The following is a 26,023-nucleotide window of genomic DNA, read 5'->3' as shown; positions in this document are numbered from 1 at the left end:
AGAAAAATTGAGACTTTCGTTCAGTGTCTAGCAGCTGTCAAGCACGACTGTCATTTCATCGTTCTCTAAAAATACACTTGCAACTATTTAGTAGTATGTGACAATAGAAAATGAGCCCATCAATGGAACAGTACGACCCCCATTTTATTAGCATTAACTGCAATACTAAGCGTTTACCAAATTTCGGCAGCCTTTTCGACATGCATAAGAGCCATAGATGACTAAGAATTTTACTAGGCTTAATTTAGAAAAGCAGGAAGTGTCAGTTCTTTGAGTGATGGTCTTACGCATGCTCTCCATATCACCAGACACCAACAAGAAATATGTCATTTTAAGAAATATGGCTTTAATCAATAGTATGCGCCTTAAATAGTCAATGACTTAGATCACTAGTATGCCTCAGATATTCTAGCATTTGATAGCAACCGTGTAATATCCAGAAACAAACTAATTTAAACGTGTTCATATTCAATTGCATTTATGGCCTGTTTAAACGTGTTATTTATTTTTTGTGGTAGCGTTACCCCTCTGATTCGTAACAGCGAGCTCAGCTGTTCGCTGAGCAGGTCATCTGGTCGAGCAGCACTAACCGGATTGCAGCTCTTCTTCCACAAGCTGCTGCTGCTGCGTGAAGAAACACGACACTGTTGACTTGTATTCATTCCCTAATAACACAACAGTATCAAGGTTATCTCTGCTCACGTCTGATTCACATATTTTATATATCTCACCTTAATACCGTAAGGGCTGATTCAATTGAACTACTTAGAACTCTTCCTTTGCATTTGAAATCCATTTCTTCGCACTAGCGAAAGACGTTTTATTGATATTGCTAATGCACGTTCTATTCTAATTTTTTAGTCAAACAGTTGCGTATTTCACCATTTCTATTTTTTTCAGCTCTAAGCTGACATAATCTTCAAAGAGTCTCAGGTTCATCTACCAGATGCGTAGCTATTTAGCGTTGTATTTATTATAACAATAAGGATACAGTTATTCATGGCTGTGAATCGAAGTCTATCTAGTTTTTCTGTCAATACCTTTCGCTTATCCATGTCTTTCTATGCTGAGTGTTTAAGATGTCCATTATCAATAGTCTGAGTAACCTCAAGTCGTTTGAGCGCTTATTTACATCCACGTCTTTGCTTGGCGATACACACAGAGGTACAATACATTAGTAACTCCCGTCGCACAGGTACTTCTTTTTTAAAGTGAGCTGCGCTTGTTAAGTGATGCAGAATGTTACGGCCTTTGCAAATCCCTTCAATTAATGGCGAATTTTTCCTTTCTAGGCCTGGCCGTAAATCCAGTGCATTTTAAGGCTAGACATGTTAGCTAGGTTTAAACGAAATCGCTTTAAATTATTCAGCTCGGTAACGTTTTCGAGACAATCAATGAGCCAGCCAACCTCATGGTTCGCTTCCGATCAAGGCCTGATAAAAAATTTGAGACCTTTCTATAGAGTTGCCGAATTTCCTTCAGATACATTTAACTAAACGGTGGTTTGCCTACTAACATTGTTTTATTTTACGTTCTTCTGTTATTTCTGTTTTTTTCAAAACATTCTTCAGTGGAGTTAAAGTGAGAGCTCTTCACACGTTGTCTGCTTCTGTCCGTTTGGAAACCTAAAGCAGCTGTGGTCTAATAAGCCTCCCATAGTGGTCGGTCCTGAATTGGCCACCATTTTAGTATGGGGCATCTCTATGATTTGTACGACCTTAGAGTATTACTTTGAGCTCACTCAAACGTGTTTTATTCGCTGTGAATTTGATAATATTTGAGAAATCGAGCAGGTTTGACCGCTGGCTAGGTGAAACTGATGGCAGTTTGCGGTAGGCATTGGTGCATTTAACAATCAAGTGACCCTGAACGCTTGCGAGACATGCATCCTTGGTTGCCACGCTATACAGCATAACTCCCTGACTAGCTAATGCCAGCGACTTCATCTCAAGTAAATTATAGGTACACCTCGAAATTCTCTTTCAGAGCCGAAAACCCGTTTCGCAGCCGCTTGATTTCGTTGGTATATTAGCTAAGATACATATTTCTTACCTAATAGAATTTCGTTACTGAGTTCACCCAAAACTTAGTGAGTTCCTTGCTATTTTGAAGTGCATTCGTTATCTTCATATAGATTGGCAAAAAGAACATTGATTTGAAACGCTAGATAATTCGGATTTTGGGTATTAACGTTTAGCTCAACGCTGTGCCTTTCTCATAATTTTGTTGACTGTTACACAAACTGTGCTTTAGACAATCGCTGTGATTGGTTCATCATTTGCTTTCCTTTGCTTCAAATAATTCCTGTTTAGTTGACATATGGCTTGTTTAATTACCCTAGCTATCAACATTATGCGTATCGTGTATATTATTGAGACGGCAGTTGAATTGTTATCCAATATTAAATACTTTTGTGGCTGAGCAGTCCTTGGTGGGGGCACTTGAGAGCTAGGTGCCATATCAGTCCCGTGTGACTGGGGGTTTACTCACTCAGTTTTACATCTAGAGGGTAGGATTTCAGAGAGGGCTTTTCATACAATGATTCTCTATCTCTTCTAATCTTAAAATTACTTTCTGCCTCTGAGTCTTGTTTCAAGGGACTAACTGTTAGCTGCAATTAATAAGCTAGTGTAATCATACTCGTCGCTAGGAGATAAGGCAACCATAATAGCAATGCAAATTGACTTATTTCCTTGTTTCGTTATGCTTATTGACTTTAATGTCAATAAATTTTGAAGTAATTAAAAATGTCAATTTTAGAAAAAGTGTTAGGCTATTGAAATTTCGAAATCTCTTAAATGGATGTGTGAGCAAAAAATTAGCGCTAAGGGTTTGAAAATACTAACGGCTGAAACTAATCATGTTCTGTACCGTAAATGTACTCTAAACGTTGCTCATAAAACAAATAAGAAAAATCACGTAAGTATACAAAATAACAATTTACGCATAACATCGCCCAGTTCCGATCCGTAGCTTTATCTCACTTTTATCTTTGCTTCAACTCATCTTCAAATACATACTTTGTCTCCACTTTTATTTGCACGAACGTTATTATATAATTATTTTTTTTATATTATATAATTATAATTTATGGTATTTAGTGATCCAGTAAATTTTTTGCAACCTGCCTTAATAGTAAGATTTGAAACTTTAAAACAGAGCTGCGATTCTTTAAGAACTCGGAGACATTTGGCTGGCTTTGTAATCCATTGTCTAGATTCGGTTGTGGGTCTTCTTGTATGGAGTCATTCAACTTTCTGATACACATAAAATTCTTATGACTTTGCTTGACAATTGATTAGTAATACTATTGCCGTGGTACAAAGACGGGATTTTTTAAAAAGCTCCTGGCAAAATACGCTAAATCCAAAATCTAAAGGGCAAATTTCAGGGAGCTGCTAGCGCTCCCGATGTAAAGACCGAATAAGCGTAACTAAACAAGCATGAATGTAGCCAGTGCTGGCTAAAGAACAACAGAACAGTAGATCAGTCACGAAACGGACCACTATTCAATCCGACGTAAGTAAACAAACTATTGTAGGGTTGTTGACTAGTGAGACAAGTTCTATATATACCAGCGCTGAAGATACCGCGTTGAGGGTAACATGGGAAAATGTCAGCCTAAAAACGTAAGTTCTCAAATTTCCCTAAAACAGTTAGTTTTTTTGTCATGTTGGTGATTAAGCAAAATTTCAAATCACAGATAGCAGAGCCAGACGGCTCTCGTTTTAGGTAGACGATAAAGGGGTCGAACTTCCTCATATATAGGTCGTATAGAATGAGATTTTAGTCAAAACGGTTGTTTGCAATTAAAAACAAACAAAGAGTAATTCTAGGGCCAAATCAAGTCAAAGCAATTTTCGGACTGGTCGGCTTCATAAGGATTACCAAAAAAGGTGGCCGCTTCCGTATCACTGAGGTCACTTGAAGACGGAGGAAGAATCTCAGTGATAAACATGATCGGTGAGCTCACTGACACTTGAAAGAAGGAACACGAACTACGGAAGCAGTTAAATGAACCACTGCAATAAATCCGAAAAGCTACGGCTAATGGCAAACGAGGGGACAGCCAGCAAGATCTTAAGGGGTTCAAAAAAGAAAAAAGTGCGAAAAGTTTCGGCAAGATTTTCAAGGTATGATAGGCATTGAGGAAGTGAAGACACTAATGAAAAATAATTAGCCATGTAAAACTGTTAAAGAAACATGGGCCGTGAAAACTTGTGTCATACAAAATAGGGAGGTCAGAACAGTGCTGACACAGGACAAAAACGTCGAAGACTGCGACCTTATCAGCTCCTTCACCAAAGTCTTCTCACCAGTTACAAAATTAGAAAAAATTCAGATTGCGTCGATTTGCTAGAGGTCTCAGAAAATCTGGATATGGGTTATACATAGACAGTCAGATCCCAACACAGATTAGTAAAACCTCACTTGTGAGAGAAATAGGAAAAATGGAGGTATAGCATCAATTATCGGTGTGCTAAAAATAATAGCAAATAATATTGTATAAAAAAAATCCGGATCTAAAAAGACAAAGAGCGGCAAAGCAAAGCGGGAGTTCATTAACACAGAAGCGTAAGCCACGGCGGAAAGAAAAAACCCCCGGCAAATGGGAGAAAGAGAAACGAGTTTGATAGGCCCGCGCACACCAACCCTTTCAGAACCCATTGACAGCAGGTACACAAAAGATTGACACGCGTTTGAGCTGTACAAAAAATCGTGAGCGCGAGAGAGGCTAACGAAACAAGGTATAAAAGAGTATTCACCTCAGCGATACCTAGGGCATCGGAATTCATCTGATTCAAATTAACTAAAACTCTTCGTCCAAAGTCCCCAATGCACTAAAAGTTAGAACAAAAAAGAGGGTATATATATATATATATCTCAGTTATGTTCAAGAATGTGTAAGTCGCTTGAGTTTTAGCGTTGTCGGATGATGCTTGTAATTCACGTTTGTCTAGGATAAAATACCAGTATATCTGCTACACACAAGTGAAATTTTATAATAATCTGATGCTATCTCGAGTTACGGCAAGGTTGAGTAAGTCTATGTATCATTTTCACTAAATAACGCAACGGTTTTCCCTTAGATATTCCTACGCAAAAAATAAAAGCAATCGCACAAACACTGCGTGGATCTATCGGGAGTCGCAGAATAACTACGGAAACCAAACACTGATTGATACTCAAGTAAATAGGTGGCTAAATTGTTTTAAAGACACAGACGAGTCCACTGAAGATGACTCTCACATTAGAAAACTTCTGACAGCAGTCACAAAAGTGAACGCGGTGCCCCTCTTTGTTCTCTTTGGCCATCAAAGGATAGTTTTTTATGAGTTTACGCCGTCTGGCCTCTCAACCACCAAGAAACTATCAAGACGTTTTAAGATGATTATGCTAATCTTAATCTGTTCGACACCATAAATCAAAAGTATGGCACAACAAGTCCTGAGTTCTTTATCACGGCAACGCATCGGCTTAGCCCTTTTGAAACTTGTTCCTGTTCCCAAAACCGAAAAAGAATCTGAAAGAACGTTTCGACACAATATAAAAGATGACAGAAAAACTGCTTATTGTGCTGAAGGCTATCCCGAAAACTGGGTCTGAATAGTGTTTTGAGAATTAGAAAAAATAACGGAATAAGTATGTATCGTCCACTGAAGATTACTTAGACGGGGACCACTGATATTAATTAAAGGAATACTATAAATAATAAATTTCATATATATATATATATAGATATATATATATATATATAGATAAAATTAACGATTTATACATTTTTAAACAAAGGGTGATGTTCATGGATATATGCTTTTTTATAGACACATCTGACACTTACTCATTAGGCATAGTAATTATCTGTTCTGGCTTGTATTCTTCGAAAGGTAGACACCGCAATTTAAAATAAACAGGCGAACAGGTATTGGCCGCGATTGTCGCCATGTCGCCATTATGTTCAAGAACCATTGCATTTCAGACATAAATCGGCATCGCTAATTATATACAAAAAAAATAGGTTGCGTTGTTTGCTTATCCGGGAACTGTGTATGTTATATGTTTTACTTTTAGATTTATTAGACATGCAGGTACCTAAATGTATTAATATTTGTTCTAACTTTAATTCGCTTGGAGTCAGAACTCAAACGTTGTTCATTTAGCTCCAATTAAAATTTTCTCTTATTCACACAGTTCCAGTGATATTCATTTTCTTTCAATTACAGTCATCGAGAAGCGCATCGCTATCACCAAAGCGTGTTGTCAATGGGGTTGGCTTTACTCTTGCATCTAAGCCGAAAATGCGATCCGCTTCACAAGTCCGTGAGTACATATTATATATACAAATAGTTTAATCGTTTACACAATATAAAAAATATTTTTGACTCCTAAATACTTTTCATTACTTATATAGTGTAAATATGCCATAAGGTCTACCAAAGTGTTAGTCTTATAAGAGAAAATTAGCTCGGTTTAGTTTAAAATAGGAATTTCATATTATCACACACAAACCCTAAAATTCTTTGATAAAAATGAAACGAATAGAATATACATATCTTTGAAAATCTATAGTTTTTAAGGACGTAGGCTAAAGAGGCCAGAAAAGTGAGCCTATAGAGGCTGTTTGAGAATCCCTTTACATCAAAATGTTCTAATTCCCATAAATTCTAACTTTCATAAAATCTGTTTTTTGTCATTATACAGAACATGATATTATAATTGAAGAAGCTTTCAAACATCTGATATCTCCGTTAGATAATTATATTAAACTTCAGTCATGTTGTCTTACACCTCATGGATATGAATATCCTTCATGCCTTGCTCCATCGATTGGTAAATTATTCATTGCGCTAGTGGAGCCTGTAAAGTTGTGGAGTGTAATTTCTTTTCTACTATCTAGTTTATGTTGTATACATATATATCGTCTGCTTTTACTCATCGTTAATTCAATATGAAAAAGTACATCCATGGCAAATAACTGTTACCCTTAACTTATTCCGAATTACAATACAAACTTCAGTATCTCTCTTCGTATTTGTGTATGGAAACCAGTAATTTTGGTATCAAAATATAGCTAGGTTAATTCGAAAAGAATAAATACACTTGGAATACTTCAACAAAGGCATTACTCGAATCGTACAAAGCAGATAGTCAGAAAAAAGTATTAAGCAGTCCAAAGGAAATATTTGAATGAGAAGGGTAAGAGTAAATACAAAGAAAGCTATCGTATCCTGACCATGAGAAAAGAAGTTCGTCATACAAATTTTTGTAAAATTAAAACTTTAACGAGCTAAGCCTGAGATATGCTGAAGTGAGAATTTGTCCTGGTTCCGGTGAGCCCTTTTTCGGTTTATTTATTAGGCTGCCTGCACATTGATTCACATTACACTGGTAGTTGCAATATTTATTCCATGCGTAGTATCAACCGGAGGGATGGTGGATGTTGAACCAAGCAATAAAGAAGTGAAGATAGATAATGATGTCAGTGTGTTTGGTGATAACGAGAGAAGTGGAAATATTTATTATATAAAGTTGAATGGATAAATACGAAGAAACCCATGTTCAGTCACCTTTGTGTACGATTAATGTGTCTTTAAAACTGCATAAATTTATAAATAAATAAGTTGGTATACTATGTTTCTCGCGTTAACCAGCTGTGCTGTATCTCAAGTTATTCAGGCACAAAATCGTGCGGGCAACTAAAAGTATCCGAATAAATTCTACAAGCGAATTCTGATCTGATGTACTAGAGTTTTCACATGATGCCATGTTCTTTAGAGTTGCTAAGATTTTGTGAAGATCTTGATACAGATAACTTGGTCCTTGTACAATGGTTAGCCGCTTTAATATGTATAACTAAAGTATCAGTAATTAAAGAAATTAGTATAGGAATAGTTGATATGAGGAATAGTTGTTAGAATTTTACTGCTAATTTCTTGTAGAGGATGAGAAAAGAGAAAGCGTCTATTACCTGGAGACTTCACTAGACTTCCATGCGCGGGAACAGCATCTTATCTCAAATAGGCCGCATCACAGACCAGCTCAATGTGCAAAAATGTTGTGAAATAATAGCCATTGTCAGTCAAACTCAACTTTATATCTAAACTTGTGGCAGACACTATGATTTATTGATGATTACACTCCTGTGTGTAATCACCAATAAATCGATGAAGTCAGCACCTGGATGACGTACGTGTCAATTCCGAACATGTCTAACAGAAATTTTTATGAAGTTAACCATAACATTTTTTGGCAACTCATTATTTCTATTAGCGTTCAGTAAAAGTAGAAAATGGCTTCATATGAGCGCCAGGTTTTACCTCCAGCATGGTGCGTTATGCGTACAATTGTTTCAAAAATAAGATATATGAGTTTTGCACTGCATAGGTAGCAAATTAGCAATTATGGTTTATCGAAAGGGATATAAACCTCACGGTCCAAATAGTGGGGTCTTCGAAGGCCGATTCGAAGGTTTAAACATTTGCTACGATAAGATTGGTTGAGGAGCGAAACTTTGAGATGTTTGATGTTGAGAATATGGATATAATTAATTGTCGCAAATATACTGTGATATTGATATTGTGTGTGTATGGATAGAAGCTTACAAGAGGCTTTACGAAAGTAGAGCTTACAGCAGCCATGGACAACAACAAGCCCTTGCTGGAGGCGTTAAAAGACACTCCTCAGCGACGGAGTGATCGCGAAAGGCCAGAGCGAGATGACGACAAAGCCAGACCACGAAGCAGTGACAGGGTCAGTCGCACGGTAAAGGGAATCGCGGCAACGGAAAAGATATACCCGAAGCCGTTCAAGCTGAATTATCATGATTGTCCCGGATGAGTGATGAAAGGGGACTGAAGTTAATATAAGACAAGGTAAACAATCTGGTGGTTATGTTACAAATAATTTTTTTTTATAAAACTCATATAAAACTCCAGTACACTCTGCTATGGGTTACGCCTGATAAATTACATGTCAAGTCTACTGCTACAATTCGATCTAAATCAGAGCTCTTTTTCCTAGCCTTGTCAGTTAATACAGAAATCGCCAAAATATTTGTTCATCGTTCCCGACAACTATCTCGTTTGCGGGAGCGAGATAGCTATTTTGGACTGGCAACAAAGTCAATGCCCGTGGAGAGATACGCCATGCGCGCTGGACGCTTAAACCCTAAAGTGCACAGCAGTCCGTTGCATACCTGTAGATCGTTGACGGCGGCACAGTCAACAGCAATAAAAGCCACAGGGCCGATAATGAAGACAACAGTGCCGGTTGCGGTAACATCGGGGCAGCTGCAATGGAACAATGGAAACGACCGGAATAATGATAACATCCGAGCGTCGATGAGTATTTGCGGTAAGGGTGTTCATCTACTTCAGGAATGCACGGGTGCTAGGTCTATCAGTGATAACAACAGATAGTTAGGCGAAGCATTTGTGCGGCAAATGATTGGGGGAGGTTGTGTATGTAACTGATTGCACATGAAGATTGCCAGCCGACTCATCATAAAACTGTATGTGTCACAACTAATATGTTAAGTAGTGATAATCGATGCTGACAGTAAAGAACCGTTGCCAATGAAACATGCAGGATTGTGTAATTATAGAGATGCTAAAACTCAAGTTTGTATCCTTTTGGCCAGTGGCAAAAAAAACTGTTCCCACTAGATTACCCAGTGTTTTAAATTTACAGGTCCTACGCCATAAATGTTTCTATGTGCGTATTTTCGGCGGAAAAAAGGTTCGTGTTGCCACAGCTGGCAGCCAGCAGAGTTCAGCTACTTACTAAATATCGTTACTTTTTGACGCTGGTTGTAGATACCATCGCGAGCACATTACAGTTTTATCCATTCCGTGAACACGTACAGCCTACAGGAACCGATCTAACAGAGAGGTGCTAAACGCCGCTGATAAGTTTCATGGGATTATCTATGAGCTTTAGTAGGTCGGTTACATTACTTGCAAAACTCCGGTTTGATCAGCTGATCATTAGCGAAAGCGATCCACAGCAGAAAATAGTGCTACAAACTACAAATCTTAAGCATTCACATGGTTATTTCTCGATGTCCACAAGCGGCGAATTTCTTACCATTTTGTAAGTAGGTTGAAGCTTGTTATCGCACGGCTGCCTGAGGGACAAAAAATAAGCCTAACATAAAATATCAACAGGTAGAACCGAAGACAGCGACTGCGACGAGATAGCTCCGGGCTCTGGCTAGACGCCTCTCTGGCGATGTGAACTTAATAGAAACAAGGTGAAAAGGATCGAAGCTTCCTCAATTGAAGTTTCGCCGACCGAATATCAGTTGAAAAAGGGTCAAGGCTGTGATGCCATCTTTTCCTCTTTTCTAGCCTAGTAAGGGATTTTATCACATGTGGCCAATACTCAAGGCACTGCTAACAACCAAGGGCAATGTGTCGTTAAACGATTGCATAACTGATATTACCAACCCATTTCCGTGTATATTATGGGTACTCTCAAACTGCTATAGGAATGACACGGTATGGACAAATGGTATTGGGTAAAGTTAATTTATGGTAAGTGTACATTTCTGCCAGTAAAACCATATGAGTTTTCTGTGGTTCGTGGACAAAATCGGCTTGGCGGGTAAGGCTGTGCACCGTTCAGCGTTGAAGTGAAGAAGAGCTAGCACAGTACAGTAATTCAGGAGAACGCCGTCTTTTGAATTGACTTTTCCCGACGTCAGTAGCAATTCATGTACCGGATTTTTTAAGTTAAGTTATGTACTTATATGGACCAGGTTTCGAAAAAAGAGCTGTGCTAAATGGGTTACACGGTTGATATTAGATCGCCCTGACTAAGTCTACGTTTCTTAAGTGCAGTAAATGTCGACTTGATGTAGTTCAAACCGCCAGCGCTCATGTGGAAGCACTACTGGCAGTGGACTAAATCGAAATGCCGTTTCAGTTTTTGAAGATGACCAGTTTGGAGTATCTGAGTCTGCTGAAGATGCAGGCAGAGCGCGGTGCGAAGAGGGTACGAGTCGCATTGTTTACTATGTCGTGTCGGTACAGTGCCTCTGAAAATTATCGAAAACTTAACAGCTGAAAGCCGTTCGCTTTATCATGCTGCATGGCATATTTCATGAGTTGATGTCAGACAATGTATCGAGAGCTACAGAAACCAGCAAGTGTTTAGCTAAACTGAAGAATAATTGAAGAGCAGGGAAACTTATAATTATTTGGGACTATCGAGCATTGCCTGGTCGTTGTATGCAAAGCGCTTTCTTAGCGGTGAAGTGGTCATTTCAATCAATTCATCGAAGTTACCTAAGCCTATTTGCGTCAGGTAATATGGAAGTTTTGCTGATAAGTGTGCTCAACGACTGACCGGTGTTGTTGTGTACACGTGGACTCTTGCATTTGTATACATTTACGACAATCCAACAGTGCTCCTAGACGTGCTGGGTGCCATTTGAGTCGTCTTCATCTCATGCACCGAAAATATCCGGTGCTTGCTGGGGGTTATAAGAGGCCTTTTCTCCCTTTTCAGATATGCTAGTTAAGCCTGCGAGAGCGCTTACGCCCTTTTACCTTGAGCCCCCTCAATTAAATAGAATCCACTTATTAGCATGCACTTGGACAATGTTGGGTACGCCTTATACGACGGTAAAGCGGGAACTCATTGGCCCAGGTGCAAAATTAACAGAACCGACAACAAACGCAAGCCAGCTATGCAAGTGTTCTATTGAACTCAGAAATAACAACAGTAACAAGCGATGTATAGTCTACGCCCTTTGGGCTATCACAAACGTTCAAAAGCGGCCGCATTTCCTATCACAATCATCGAGTCCGAAGGAATCGCAATTAGGTAGTGTGAATATTTATACAAGTTGTAACGGGTGTACGCAAGACAATGTTCATATATGTTGTTTGAGGTGTAGTAGAACAATACAATTGCCTATCTAACCAGCAAGCCCTGACAATCGACACACCACACAAATGGCGTTGCAGGATATCCACAGTTTCAGCATCGGAGTAGTTAATAAAACAGTTTATGAAATGTTTGAACGTGTGCACGCCGAAGAATGAATCAACGTTCCTATTTCATCAAGTGCTGGAACTGAAAGGGTAAGCGTTTCACTTATTAGGCGCACATAGCACTGGTGACGGTGGCTCAAAAGGAAATGCTTAAGATCTTTGGGCGACTCTCGGATGCTTCCTCCGCTACGAAAAACAATAATCATGAACGATAGCATCATGTAGCTCCTCGGTCCCGCACTGAGAGAGACCAATGGCTGTCTGTAGGACGTCGGAAATATGTATCGACCATGTCGTGTGTGGCCCTTAGAGGTATGTCGACAGAACCAACAAATCACTTCTGGTGCTTCTACAAACCGGTTAATCACCGACACATAAAATTCGAACGGAAAAATACATCAGCAAAGTAAGAAGTTTTTCCAAGAAGTTAATTACTTCACAAAGCAACAAATGATACTCTCAAAAAAAAGCGAAATTCTCGGTTCTTCCGTTTTGCATATCAGAGCGCCCAGTCATCAAAAGTGAGCAATATTTACTAACAAGGTTAGATAACTGCGAGTATTGGCAAAAGTATAAAACCTCAGGTATAAAAATTATGACAACCGGACTGGCAGGGGTCAGGAGGTGTTAAGCCAAAAACTGAAGATGATAGCAGTACCAAAGGGTTTAAACAGCAAACCCAGTCAGCTCAATTGAACTCCCAGCTTCATAAGAACGAACCACCGCCAAGCAAAGCTATCGCCAAAGTACAGCTGATCTGATAGGTAGCATTACGCCGAGCAGAACACTACAGCCGACAGGCCCCACCGGCTCCCACGGTCATAGATTTCGTGATCTTGGCAGCATTGATGGCAGAAGAAGCGGCCCTAGCAGGCGACATCTGCAAGCACCGCAACCGTTCGCGAAGGGTATTAAACGAGCATGTAGCGAAAGCGGATATCAAGGAGACATTATAAATTGCATGCTTCGAACTACGAAAGCGCAGCATGTCTGGGCGCTTTTCATTGCAGAAGACCTAGATAGTATAGAGATTTTCTAATGAAAACTTGTACAATTAGCCCAGTTAACCCACCGCGTTTCTTCTCTGTGCATTGCCTCGCATTAAAGAGCAATAGATCAGACCACTCCAGTGGAAGTATCTCTGTGGCCTTCAAATATAAGATAGGCGATCTTACGCAACATGTTATAGAAAATAATGTCATCTCTTAATAGGCTCGTAACTAAGCTTGTAGCAGCTTAGATTCGGCTGGCTGACTCAGAATTAGCATAATTACCGATGGAGAAACTCGTCAGTGAGCTGAAAGCAGTTTCCTTCATTCTATTTCCTCTTCAGTCACTGCTGGTAACTTCCAAGAGAGGCTCCATCAGCTGAACTCAAGCTGCAATACGGCCTTTTAAGAATGGCTTGCGGACTACAATTACCGACGTCGGAATCGACTTTCTTGAGATACCCAGAATGGTTCATATCGATATATTTACAACAAATATAACCACAGATAAAGTAAAGTTGCAGTGTGAGGATCATTCATTTTCAAAAGGCACAGGTATTCAAGCTCACATTATTATGGCAGTAGATTTCACTACGTTATTCCTTCACAGACTGTCAAATGTGAAGCTTTGCAAATAAGTTCTTCAAATGCGCCCTCGAAGTTCTCAAAGTATCCGACGTGGTGAGTACCCAAACTTATGCACAATATCTAGTCTTAATTCTTTAATCTACTGTATAGCCACTCTGTCCCCGCGGAGAAACAAGTTGTGCTTTAAGAAATACCTGCGACCTTGCTCGGAGGGCTGAGATGACCTTTAAATTTGTGATTGAGATACAGTCTGAGTTTTACATTTTAGCTCCTATTTATAAGGCGATCTATCAAAAAACATAGGCATTGTAACGGTAAATGTACCCTAAACAGCTAAAGGCTCGTCTATACTTCGACATAGAAAATCAATTACGCAAATTGATAACGCAACACGCAGTTTAACCGCTGGCCAGTTAAACTCCATATTGCGCGCTCCTCAGTTCTTCACACGTGTCTTTCGGATACCTTTGCGTCTTAGCATACGATACGTTACGCGGTTCTTTTCGCCGCGGTGTAAGGAGGAACGATGTCAATCCAACGCGATATATAAACTTAGCAAGAGTTTGCAACGCAATACGTTGCATCAAAGCGTTGGTTGTTCACATAATAAGAAAGTCGCTGGTCCATGCAAGGTTTGCAATGGGAAAAAAGAATTATAATAAGCTGATTTCAGCTTGCTTTACCTACTCTTGCTGACTGCCAAGAGGCTAAACATTTACTTGAAAATCATACACGCCATCCCAGCGGAGCAATATGGATTCCGGAGAGAACACTTCATAGAAACGTCATGCAAGATACTCATGGTTGATGTCGCGTCGTGACACTGGTCACGCTATATACGCACTATACGCGGTGTTCGTCAACTTCAAGGTAATTTTCGATTCGGAGAAAAGGGACAAGGTTATGTCGATGCTAGCCGAGGTGAAAGTCTCTACAAATATGCTCAACTTACTAACTGCGATTTCGTAAGATAATAGGATATCCAGCTAGAATGGAGTAGCCGAGATTTTGCCTTTCCCACGGACAGGTAGTCTGGCTAAGGGGTATAACTTAAGTCTGTTCTTACTCTCCATTTTGCGGAAGGGTCTTTTTAATAAGATATTAGGGCCAAGAAATCAGCTGTAGTCATTCCATGCATAGACGGATTAGTGAAACACGATTTAGTGAACGGGAGGCAGGATAGCAACCACTGACACCTTCTACCGTGCCGGGTTACCTGTTGCTGATGTTAACTAGTCCCCGTACTTGAGGTTGCGCGCTTCCGTCAGCACACATTTTCGAAAGATACAGAAACACAGCTTTCTGTCGTGTGGTGATTCCATCGCCTCATCGTTTGTCACCAACAACGGTTTTCATTATATTGGACTTTGAGATAGCTAAGATTACAATGTTACATTTGGGACATGCGCCTGATCTGAGATGAGCTCACAGCAGAGAAACCTACACAATTGAATCGCATCAAAACTTCCTTAGTCGAGAGAACACTGTAATTACACATAACAACTCGGAATTGCCTCGCGTATCTCCTGACTGACTCGCCTGAGGATCTGTGTTGTTGCTTTGAGCTCCCGGCAACTAAAGCTTTTACTAACCTATAATTCTATATACAATTCAAAACTAACCTTAGGAACTAAGAGCAAGAATTAACGAAGATCGACACAGACTTCCTCGATTCGGGTATGACAAAAAGCAGTTATTGAAAAGCGAGGAATCGGCTAGCACGGCATGTTGTGACTCGCTTTGCCGTACATGGGTTCCACCATAAACCCTGTAAAGAACATGAATTCCGCAAGTCTGACAGGTCATCTAAATGAAGAGAAAATTATAATCAATATCACGACAATTGTTGTAATCTAGTACAAACTCTAACAAAGGACAATATACTTGTACAAAGACAAAGCTTTTTAAACTTTTCAATTTCAAAAATAAAAATTAGAACTAAAATACTTTTAGTTTTTAAATTTACTAGATTCGTATAATCCATGTTACACAAAATGTTTTAATAATCATATTTCCATTTTGATCCTCTGATATTGTGCTGATAACTGTAAGTAAGATAAAGTGTCTAACTATTATTAGCAAAAGTGAATTAATAAAATCCGATTGGTAATTTTGCTACATGAAGTTTCAGCCATCATTACTCAAGGTCCACTCGCAAGAAAACTCCGCAGCGCCCACTAACCGAGAGCGCTCTCAACAGACGTTTCTCGCACTGATAGTTGTTAGTGCGTTTGCAAGCGCAGAGAGGCACTGCTAAACTTTAACCTCAAAGAGAGCAGATCTTGACCGTTTTCCGGAAACGTTAGTATAGCGAGTACTTTCGCATTTGATGGAGCGCTCTCTCACAAGGGCATTGGCATTTGGCGACACAGTGTTGATAGAGATAAATAGGGCTCCGCGCTCCCTTTAACGACCTCGAATGTCAACTTTTGTCTAGATAATGTGTTCAATGCTTGTTATAATTATCCCGTTTACTCTCAGCTAACGATGTGTTCAAGTAAGTGGTTATTGGAGTACGATTATATTGTGACTATATATTCTATGCTGCGAGTGGTTATAGTTGACTAAGCTTTTCAGGTTTTGTATGGGCAATGATTAATTGACGTTTGCGCATACAGAACTTTTAGGAGGATAGAACGAGTGGGTCTAATCAAGTGCATTGGATTGTTTTAGTTTAGATTCGCTGCGTTAGGGTAAATGATGTCGTCTGTCTTGAAAGGTCTGGTGACCGATAAAAGTTGGGAGAAGATCATCGACAACCCGATCGCCATACAGGTGGCGGGCTCTAGTGATGACTGGGGTATATATATATATATATTCAGCTTTGCATAGGTCGCGTGTTCATGTCTCTTTTACAGAATTTACAAGACATTTTTACAGAGATCTTTTTGAAAAATAAGATCTTCTACAGTAAAAAATACATCTGCAATTCGTACATCTGTTGACATGTGGCCCATTGGAAGTAGGAAAAGGGCGAAAAAATATGACAGCGGAACAGTAATCTAAAGCTTAATAAATGATTGATAACCCTTACGTGCTGTAACTCTTGTAGCTTTTGCTTAAGTAAGCCTGCATTCGTACGTGGCGTCGGTAAGCCTACTTTCCAGACATAAACATTGTTTTATCATTCCCGCAGAGAATGTTTTTCCGCCAAAATAATTCCTCCATTGCAGGAAGAAGTTCTTTGCACTAAATCTTAACCAGAAACAAAGAATAATAATAACTTTTAGCACAGAAAAATGTGATTAAACACGGAAAAACCATGTTTCCTTAAGGTAACATATACTCTTTAGCAAAATCTAAAAAGGATGTTTTCCGTAAATTTCTGAAAGGCAAAAAACTGATAAACGCATACTGTTGCTTGACTTGATTGGTCGAACAAATCCAAAAAATTTGCGATATAAAGGAATAAGAAAGATAAGATATAGCATAAGATTTTGGTGCATAATAAAGTTTAACTCGATGTGACCTTGTCGACCTGAAACGTCTCACATACTTTACATAGAAATTTACTTTAGTCCAGATCGTGGCTCAAATTCTGCCGTTTTATATTGCAATCGTTCCTATCCATAAAGTATGTTTTGAAGAACAAGCCATTCAAAATAAGAGGCAGAAGGCCGAAGGTAGGTCTATCAATATGTCTCGCCATTTGTTAAGGGCGTTGTCGGTTTTTTTGAAAGACATAAAAAAGCCATGGAAAGCCGAAATAAATTACTCTGTATCGTAAAGTACCTCAGTCGTCAACATATTTCTTTAAAATTTTGTACTCAAAAGAATTGATTCATGGACAAAATATACACACGCATTGAATCCATATTATTCAGTGGATGAGAATGCGAGAGGCTAACTTGTAATAAATACACATCGAAGGCATAACAGTTAACTGTAACGGAAAAACTGCAAGCAAAAAACAAAATAGTTCAGTATGTGTTAAAAACAAGATCGACAATTTTAATTATATATAAGAAACTAAAGGAATGCGCCGGGTGTTGACATCTCAAGCTTATCTCAAGTAATTTGATTGTTTATGGATGAGCAATTTAATCTCACAAATTTTCGCTTTTCTAATACCCGGTATTAAATCCACTCCTCTTGAGTGGCAAATAGCCATGTTTTCTACGTCGACTCCAAGGGATTGATAAAGTTGTACGTGAAGATCTTGATATTAGGAAGATATTTATGAAAGACCTGATTATTAGACGCTACGTTTTTCTCAATAAATGGAGATGTACTAAATACGCGTACGAAAGCTACTAAACATAAAGACTGTAGATTTTTCAGCTTCATAAGGATCGTATAACCTTTTCAGTTCTATGACAAATTTTTGGTTTCGAACTAAGTCCACTACGAGGCATATCCATTGTTCTACATAATGTGTTTAGATAAAGAAAGTTTTTACATGTTCTCTATATTGCAGGCGTCCCGCCTAAAAAGGTCGAAATTGGCATTGCTCCGCCTCCCAACATCGCCGAGGTTAAGTCACGCATTGGATCCATGGACAATGTCAAACATAAACCCCAAGGAGGCAACGTTAAGGTTTGTATAAATATAGATGTATATATATATATATATATATATATATATGCACCACGTACAGACTGCCAGTTAATATATAAGATACCTAATATAATACTGAAGTTATATTACTAATAGAAAGCAATTATTTTACTGAAAATTTGTTTCGGAAGGTGAAAAGCAGCTGTTCTTGTCAGTAACAAGCGACCATCTTTACTTGTATTATTATGGTGTAAAACTGAGCCGATCATTGGTAAGAAGATGCCATATGACAGACTAGATTTTGTAACGATGTAATTATCGATTATGTAGCTTTCGAAACACTTAATATTATAGCATGTTGCGGTGCCTTCTAGATCGACCTGCAGTACTATTGGAAGCGCCTATTAAGCTAAATGACTCATTTTAAAAAAGACCTCAATAAATAAATACTATACAACGTTTGGGTGTGCTCCTTAATACTTTCCTTGAAAGTTTTCGCCTAGGTTAGACCTCATAGGTGTTCCGACTTTTCTTTTATTTTGTACAATTATTTGGGAGTAGCTTCCAAGTATGGCGTGTAATTGACGTCATATACGTGTCAGGTTTGGCTGACATGGAAGAAGTCTTTTTTCACATGAGTCAAGATGCATCTTTTTCTGTTAGGTTAGCTGAACGTCATTTATATTTAGCATTCTGTTCTATCAATGACTGTTGCAAATTATTTAAAAAAATAGTTTTGTATTGAAAAAGCTCAAGGACTTAGTCAATATAGAAAGCATGGCGAATATTTGGCATTGACCCAATGTACAAACATCGTATTATCGCCTATTTCGAGAGTTTTTTATACATTTAGATTTATTTCTTCATTTAGATTTATTCAGTCTTTATCTAATATTGAAAGTTAAACATGTCAAGCAGTCAAAAATTTTTCTAGCTGTATATTCAAGAATATAGTGTCCCTGTTTTATGGGATATTTGCGGAAAGTGAATGTTTTGTCCGATATATGTTTCGGGCAAAACATTCACTTTCCAACAGCGAAGTATTAAATGAAATTATTTTATAAATCCTTAAGAGTCGTGATTTATATGTTCATCCTACTCAGGCCCCGAAACCTAGTTGATTAAGGGTCTTATTTTTCCGTATATCGTACGAAATCTGATGTCTTATGCTATCCTTGAAATCACATCAGAATGCAAAGATGAAGAGATTTCATAGAAAAAGAGAAAAAAACCTTTTGATTTTATGCTAGTATCTGTCATTGAGAGGGTTACCTTTCCTTAGAAGTGCTTCAAACTAGGTTCTACTTTGCATAACGTTCCTTTGCAAAGATTTGCTGAATGTAATTCTAGAGGTGCTTCATGCGTTCCGCACAGCAAAAGTACTCGAGACATACACAATGAAAGTGAAGTAATCCGCATTGACCAGAAATACTCATATTACGATGGCTGCAGAATTGTAAGATGTTTTTGCGTGGTACAAATGTCAGTATGGAACTTCGGGCCTGTTTTCAGAATTTTAGACGTAGATTCTGAATCTTGTTCTATTCCATCTTATTTTATTGCATCTTTTATGTTTTCCGACACTGGGCTTGCAGCCAGTTTGTGAGTTTGGCATACTGACCGTTTGCTACAGTTGACGTTTAGCAGTTCTGTTAGATAATGTCTACATTGAGATTGGTTTAACTTTGGAATTGCATTAGCGTCCGACTCGTTCCTAGATTATTTGAAATCATGTGTTCTTTGGTCCATGAACCTTCCAGTGGACTCCCTTTGTAGTTTACGACCTAACACAGAGCCCTAATTCTTACGTTTAAGTTTGAACGTACGTTTGGAATATTTTTAGACTCAAACCAGCTATAACAGAGCTCTGAGCACGTTACAGGTCAACAGTGCAAGAACCTAGGTGGGATAGCACGCCGAACTAGTAAAATGACCATACTCTCGTTTCTAAAAGACCTACTAAGTGCTGTAATTGAAGAAATTGATGAAATAAATGATACTCCCTAGATCGACTATTGAGAAATTCGTAGTGTTTAGTTTAGAAAAGGCATTCAGATTTTTCCACGATACATGTATAGCTTTATGAGAAAATTATGCCGTCATAGAATTAGTGTAAGCACTTAGAGCATCAAAACGTTAAGAGTAGAGCCACCTTACACCTTCGCCCCGTCCTGTTGTTTATACTACAAGCTTTACATTCAACCAGGTCTTTTGACGATGATGTTTGATTTAAGTCTTCAAGCTTGGACATACGAGATAACAACTGAAAGAACAAAGGATATCAATCAAAAACAAGAAGCAAGTTTTTGAGGTATTTAACAAAAATCGGTGCAAGGTACGCTAGCGGTGAAATCAACGTACCCGAGTCACCCGCAAAGCAAAAGCAAGGAATTAGTTCTTGCGTAAAATACCGCAAGCAGTAGGTTTCAAAGAAATTATTGCCCACTCCAAGATAATCAAGGTTAGCGGTACACCGGGCTTTAGATCCATACGAATCGAACCGGGAAAATCGTCTGAAAAGGCTACCATGGTGCGGTAGAGAAATAACGTTGGGCTCAACGGCCAGAACTTGCCGCGTGAACCAAACCGGTAGCAATACTTGTGGCAAAAAATTATAAATGGGCTCTTAACGGTGTGTTAAGGCACCTGGACGTGTCATCGAGGAAAGTACACAACTCGCTGGAAACCATCGTTCAACTAAGAAAATACAAAAGTCGCCTAACTAGCCTAGTATCTCCTTCAAGTTATATATACACTACTTCAATTGGTTCGCCGCATCGTTAAAAATTAAACAATTTTATGGTTTAGGTTGACTAAGTCGTCAAAAATACCGTTGCTAATACCCTCTTAGCGCAGCCTCGGATATTGGTACTAATTTTACGATCTCATAGATCCAAATAGTTCCCTTAAGCTTGGCGATGTTTCACACACTTTTACAACAGAATGTCTTTGGAATAGCGTGACTAACCTATCATTAACGTGAGCTATCTATTTTAATATTATACTTACGAAAATATGGCATACATGGTACAAAATTGCCATATGAACTTTTCGAAGGAATTTTCGCTCTATTTTTCAAGTTAATCTAAGTCCCCGAAGGTAAACGGATCCTGAATTACTGATACATAAAGAAGTAGGCATACGACATAGTTTTATATGAACGGATTGAAATTCCAAATGTCTTAAAAACCCGACAATATACATAAAGGGACATACTCGCACGATAAATCTACTCATCAATATATGAGCGGCTAAAAACCGGATGTTTAGGCGGGTAGCAACTTCAATCAGAACCAACTGGGTTCACGTTAGTATCAAATTGAAATTTAATTATTAAAATTTGTACTGCCAAGATGAAACACACCGCATTTGTTCGCTGATCACACGAATCAAAGCAGGCCACTTGTTAGGTTAGAAGGAATTTTGCAGGATGACATGGTGCCCTGGCTTTTTTAAAAATATTATTATTTTGATATCATACACAAAACGCATTTTGGTAGACAGGTTTTTCCATTTACTTCAAAAACAAGCGAGTAGTCCTTAGCGCCCCTTCTCGTTCTGTCGTCTTATGGCGATATGCGCTCCGTCGCTTGATGTTGGAGATACTAGTCTTGTGAATCATTCTTTTTAGAGTTTAGACCATAGGTAAAATAATTCACTTAATAAGTGGACCAATACACTTTCCTTACATGAGGCGAGTCAATATCTATCATAAAAACACTTCTTCTATATATATATATATATGTATAGAGAGAGAGAGAGGGGGGGAGAGGGAGAAGAATATAGCTTAAAAGTTTAGTAAGGCCAGCCTTAGCCACATTAAATGAATAGTGCTAGCACCTGTTTAGAATTTAAAATTTTCTATTTCTGTACGTATTGTCGAAATGATCGCATAGCAGCTTGGCTTTTTATGGTCGATTAAAATCCACGAAGTCACTTTTAATAATCGTAAACGCAAACAAGCGTGAACGATCTCCGAAATGTACCTTGCTTTTCTCGGATATGCTGTTGTCGCAGCCAAGCTTTTTCAAGTTTTCTATACAACTTTACAGGATCATCCTAGCGACCAGGCGAACAGTTTGTGACCATCCTATGAATCCGGCAAACTTGTTCATGTATTGCCTTCGTCCTCTTCAGCAGCTGCAGTAGATAATGAAATGGGCAGAACTGAATCGCGAATAATTATGTATGACGGTAGACCTGCTCTATGCAAACAATTGCCTTCCCTTAAGAGCCATGACCATGCTATCATAATCTACATACCTCCAGTCAGTTTCGGGCATTTTCCTTTGCCGTACGTCATTACAGAGGAGATGTACAGTACTGAGATGCTGGTTGATCTAATAATTGCGTGCACACACGAGCTTTTTTTAGCATCAAATAGACTTGGATGTCTTACCTTTACTTTCGTATCTACATGACCAGAACTTGATAACAAATCAGGACAACAAACAGATATAGTGGTACTTCTGACTCTTTATGATGCAGTTTCGATCCCCTATTCGCCTTTAAAAAATTCGACAATGGGTGCTGTGTAAATTGACGCTTGCTATTTCATTGATTCGAAGATGCTTTCAAGAACTTGGTTAATTATTTGGAATCAATTTTGGTAGCCTTGTATTTATTAGCGATAAGAATTCCGAGCGCCATGGTCATGATAATGGAATGGCAGTGGTAACGTGTTGGCCAACCACTAAACTTGAAACATTTGAGGTAACGTAATCGAAGTTCAAAAACGGGCTTAGATATACTTTATTTTGTGCTGAGAATGACTAGCCGCCTAAAGCGTTTAGCACGCAAAGCTTCAAGTATTTTAGCTATAGGGAAACTCAAATTCGGCGCATCCAGCAAGATGGAAGATGATCGAATAGTTCATTTTACTATAAATGTACTCTTTAATTTGAATATATTCGTACATAACAATAATTTTTTAACCAAATAAGTGAACAAAAAATATTCGTGCTTGTTTTATTTGCCCTGCGGATCCAGCATTACAGAAGCTTTTTACTGGCTGCTTATTCGCACCCTACTTTACCACTCTAATTTGTCACTCATTGTTTTTTTTTAAGAAACTGACATTAACATGGTGCACATCGCCTATTGTCCTCTACGATGCAAACACTTTAAATTATATACGCTTGAGCTTGAGGAACAGAAAATTATTCCGTCTCCTATCGTGACTCTTAATCTTGATCTTAACTCTTTGATAAGATTTTCACTTGTCATAAAAAAATGCGCACTATCCTACTTTACAACACCCATCCACGAGTTTCCTCAGGCTAATATCTCGTAATAATATAATAATTGTCGCTTTGGTACAGGTGGAATTTTTAATACGTCTTTTTTAATAATTTTAATAATAATGAATTTAAAATCTGTTCTATTTTCAAACATATTTGGCCCTGAGATGTCTGATTGACATTTTATATACCACAGTTCGGGAAGATCGTTTTTAAAGGATGGATCCTTTACCTGCACCAAAAACAGCATGGTGTATTCACTTACTGCCGACGTGTCTATTTATTTCACCATCTGTAGAAGAAGTCCGCTAATGAAGTGGCTTAGATTAAAAAATGATTCGAAAAATCGATTAGATATTATAGTTATGTTATTGAAAATAAAGTTAAAAATAGTTCGCTCATAAAAGCCCAGTGTTTGCAATAAGTATCCAGACTGAGACAGAAAACGAATACATATCTAAAGTATATCCTTGTCTACCGCATTAATTTTAAAGGCTGAACGATGGGCTGTCATTCTGCTAGTACTAACTATTACAGACTTGTGATTCAATTCTGCATGATTGTGTAGAAAGTAGAAGACTTCATCTGTACGTTTCACCTAGCATTTAGCCGAGTTCGACTTATTGAAATAAACGTAGTTCTTCTTCGCCTGTACCTATATGAATTTATGGCACGCCCATATCTTTTTGAAAATTATACTATGCAGCAGGCGTGTGTTTATTTTCGAGGCATGCCGAATTCTCATACAAACGAAGCCCACCACAAACGGTGGTTAGAATACACAGTTCATCACTACTTTCCATGCCATCCATTATGGCACATTACTTGTAAATGCTTACCGTAAGAAAAAGACAATTCTAAAGGTGTTTAAAAAAGAGAACATCGTACATGGTTTGGCCTAAGATCACTAAAATTATATCCGATTAGTTTACTGAGTTCCCTAAAATGGTGATAGATTTTTTTACGAATTATTACTTAAAAATAGAATTTCCATGTCCAGGCCGTTCTCCGCCAAGTTCTGATAGTCAAGATCTAGCTAATTATAACGGTCCAAAATAAACGGTCCAGGATTCTACGAAAAAAAAATCAAGTTGGTCTTCCATTTTATGATCCCGAAAGCAGCTTGCCGAGAAAATACCTGTGCATATCAAGATGGTAGAGAAATTCATAGCAAAGGCGTCTGACCATTTAGTCTCATTCGTAAAAGATCCTGATTTTGAAATTTCAAGTGTTTTTGTGTAGACTCTGTTAGTAATCAACAAGACGACCTAAATAAAAAAAAAACTCAAACGCCGCGAAAAAAATTTGCCGTATTCCGTTTTGAAGCTTAAACAATATACAACTAATCATGTTCACTTTCAGTTTTATCGATCAATGTGACCAACACTAAATACCTTTCAAAAAAAAAAAAACTTTGTTTCTCACTTAACCGGCCTTTTGTAGGTGGAGACTCAAAAATTGGACTGGTCTGCCAATTCGCGTGTAGGTTCAATGCAAAACGCAAACTATCGGCCTGGAGGCGGGGAAAAGAAAATAATGACACAGAAGGTATGATACTGCATACACACTTTAATAGTCTATAAGTAACCCGTTCTTTGAAATTGCTTTTTGATTTAAACAAAAGAGATGCAACACAGAAAACAGTCGCTTTAAAGTTGAAATATCAATACCCAGCACTTCACATCTATAGAAACTCAAGTGCCGGCTAAAGGAATTGTGTATGGCACTACTGTAAGTAAAATAAGGTGATCAATTATTCGTTCTATATATATATATATATATATATATATAATAGTTTCATTGTGCATGCACCGCGATTTTTCTGCAGAATCAATAAGCGGACGGTATTCAAAAAAAAAAATTGCTTCCAAAGATAACTTCTGTCTCTCCTCATACTAAATATATAATTTTTATACAGGTCCTTATAAGCGCTCAAAGCAAGATTGGATCTTTGGACAATGCGACGCATAAGCCCGGTGGTGGCAACGTCAAAGTAAGAAAAACGGAGAATTTTTATCTGCTTAGCCGTATGATATAAAAAAGCGCACTTACAGTTTGGTTAAGGTCACTACCTCGTCAGGTTCCACAAAGGTTTGGTCAAAATTAAGCTGAACTTATGGTCGCGTTAACTATGAAGCGTCTGAAAGTATGACTAAAGCAATATGACATAGAAGAGTTACATAACGGAACGTTGATCTTCTTAATAGATTATCTGACAAAACATGTATATAGTTCTTTAATGAATTCATCGTAAACTTGTTTATTTTATTTCTCACAAATATTTTTCGAGACAAAGCTCATTGGTTGGTTCGCATTCAACTTAAGGTTTCAGTTATGTTTACAAGAAAAGTTAATATTAGAATGAGAAGTTTTGACATATAATGTTTTTTATTTCCGGATTTAAGTGAAGGAAAACATCGACAAGATATGTGTTCCAAACGTAGTTAGCAAACGCATTATTCGAGGGTGGCATTTATCTTTTAAAGACCAATCAGAGGCAGACGAGTCGCGAATGTAAATAGTTCTACCTAACAGTGCCCGCAAACAGAAACCTTTAGAAAATAAATTCACTGTAAATGTAAAATCTATGCTTTGTATGACCGTCGTAACAAAGAAGTTGACGATTTAGAAGAGTAAAGTTTCCAAACAAAAATATTTTCATGTAGAAATTATTGTAACCTGGCGAGTTAAATATATGTCAACAAAAATC

At 38.2% G+C, this 26,023-nt stretch overlaps 1 protein-coding gene and 1 long non-coding RNA gene across 14 annotated transcripts in view; one reads left to right on the top strand and one right to left on the bottom strand.

Moving 5' to 3' along the window:
- The window catches only part of LOC111252494 (uncharacterized), a 49,190-nt gene that overhangs the window by 11,098 nt on the left and 12,069 nt on the right, over positions 1 to 26,023 (top strand). For 6 of the 13 annotated variants that reach the window (XR_015329638.1, XR_015329637.1, XM_086992064.1 and 3 more), the window contains exons 2-7: positions 6,225 to 6,321; positions 8,596 to 8,873; positions 9,022 to 9,354; positions 17,994 to 18,112; positions 24,757 to 24,861; positions 25,232 to 25,306. Coding sequence is in view for 11 of the 13 variants with exons in the window: in XM_086992064.1 (XP_086848190.1) it covers positions 9,126 to 9,354; positions 17,994 to 18,112; positions 24,757 to 24,861; positions 25,232 to 25,306 (528 nt within the window). In the remaining 2 variants the exon portion in view is untranslated. Of the gene's footprint in view, positions 1 to 6,224; positions 6,322 to 8,595; positions 8,874 to 9,002; positions 9,355 to 9,435; positions 9,739 to 11,244; positions 13,670 to 15,906; positions 16,074 to 17,993; positions 18,113 to 24,756; positions 24,862 to 25,231; positions 25,307 to 26,023 lie in introns of those variants that run through there. The other 7 variants (XM_086992070.1, XM_022810504.2, XM_086992067.1 and 4 more) reach the window with 6 other exon arrangements.
- On the bottom strand, positions 124 to 25,427 carry LOC147755107 (uncharacterized). The gene is made up of 2 exons (XR_015329640.1): positions 25,366 to 25,427; positions 124 to 665 (listed from the first exon to the last, which is right to left on the bottom strand). It is a non-coding gene; the product is annotated as an uncharacterized LOC147755107 (long non-coding RNA).

The sequence above is a fragment of the Varroa destructor genome, unplaced genomic scaffold (assembly GCF_002443255.2).
Source record: "Varroa destructor unplaced genomic scaffold, Vdes_3.0 BEIS01000006.1, whole genome shotgun sequence".
NCBI classification, from domain to species: domain Eukaryota; kingdom Metazoa; phylum Arthropoda; class Arachnida; order Mesostigmata; family Varroidae; genus Varroa; species Varroa destructor.
The sequence above is the reverse complement of the archived record's forward strand: the minus strand, read 5'-3'. Positions and strand labels throughout refer to the sequence as shown.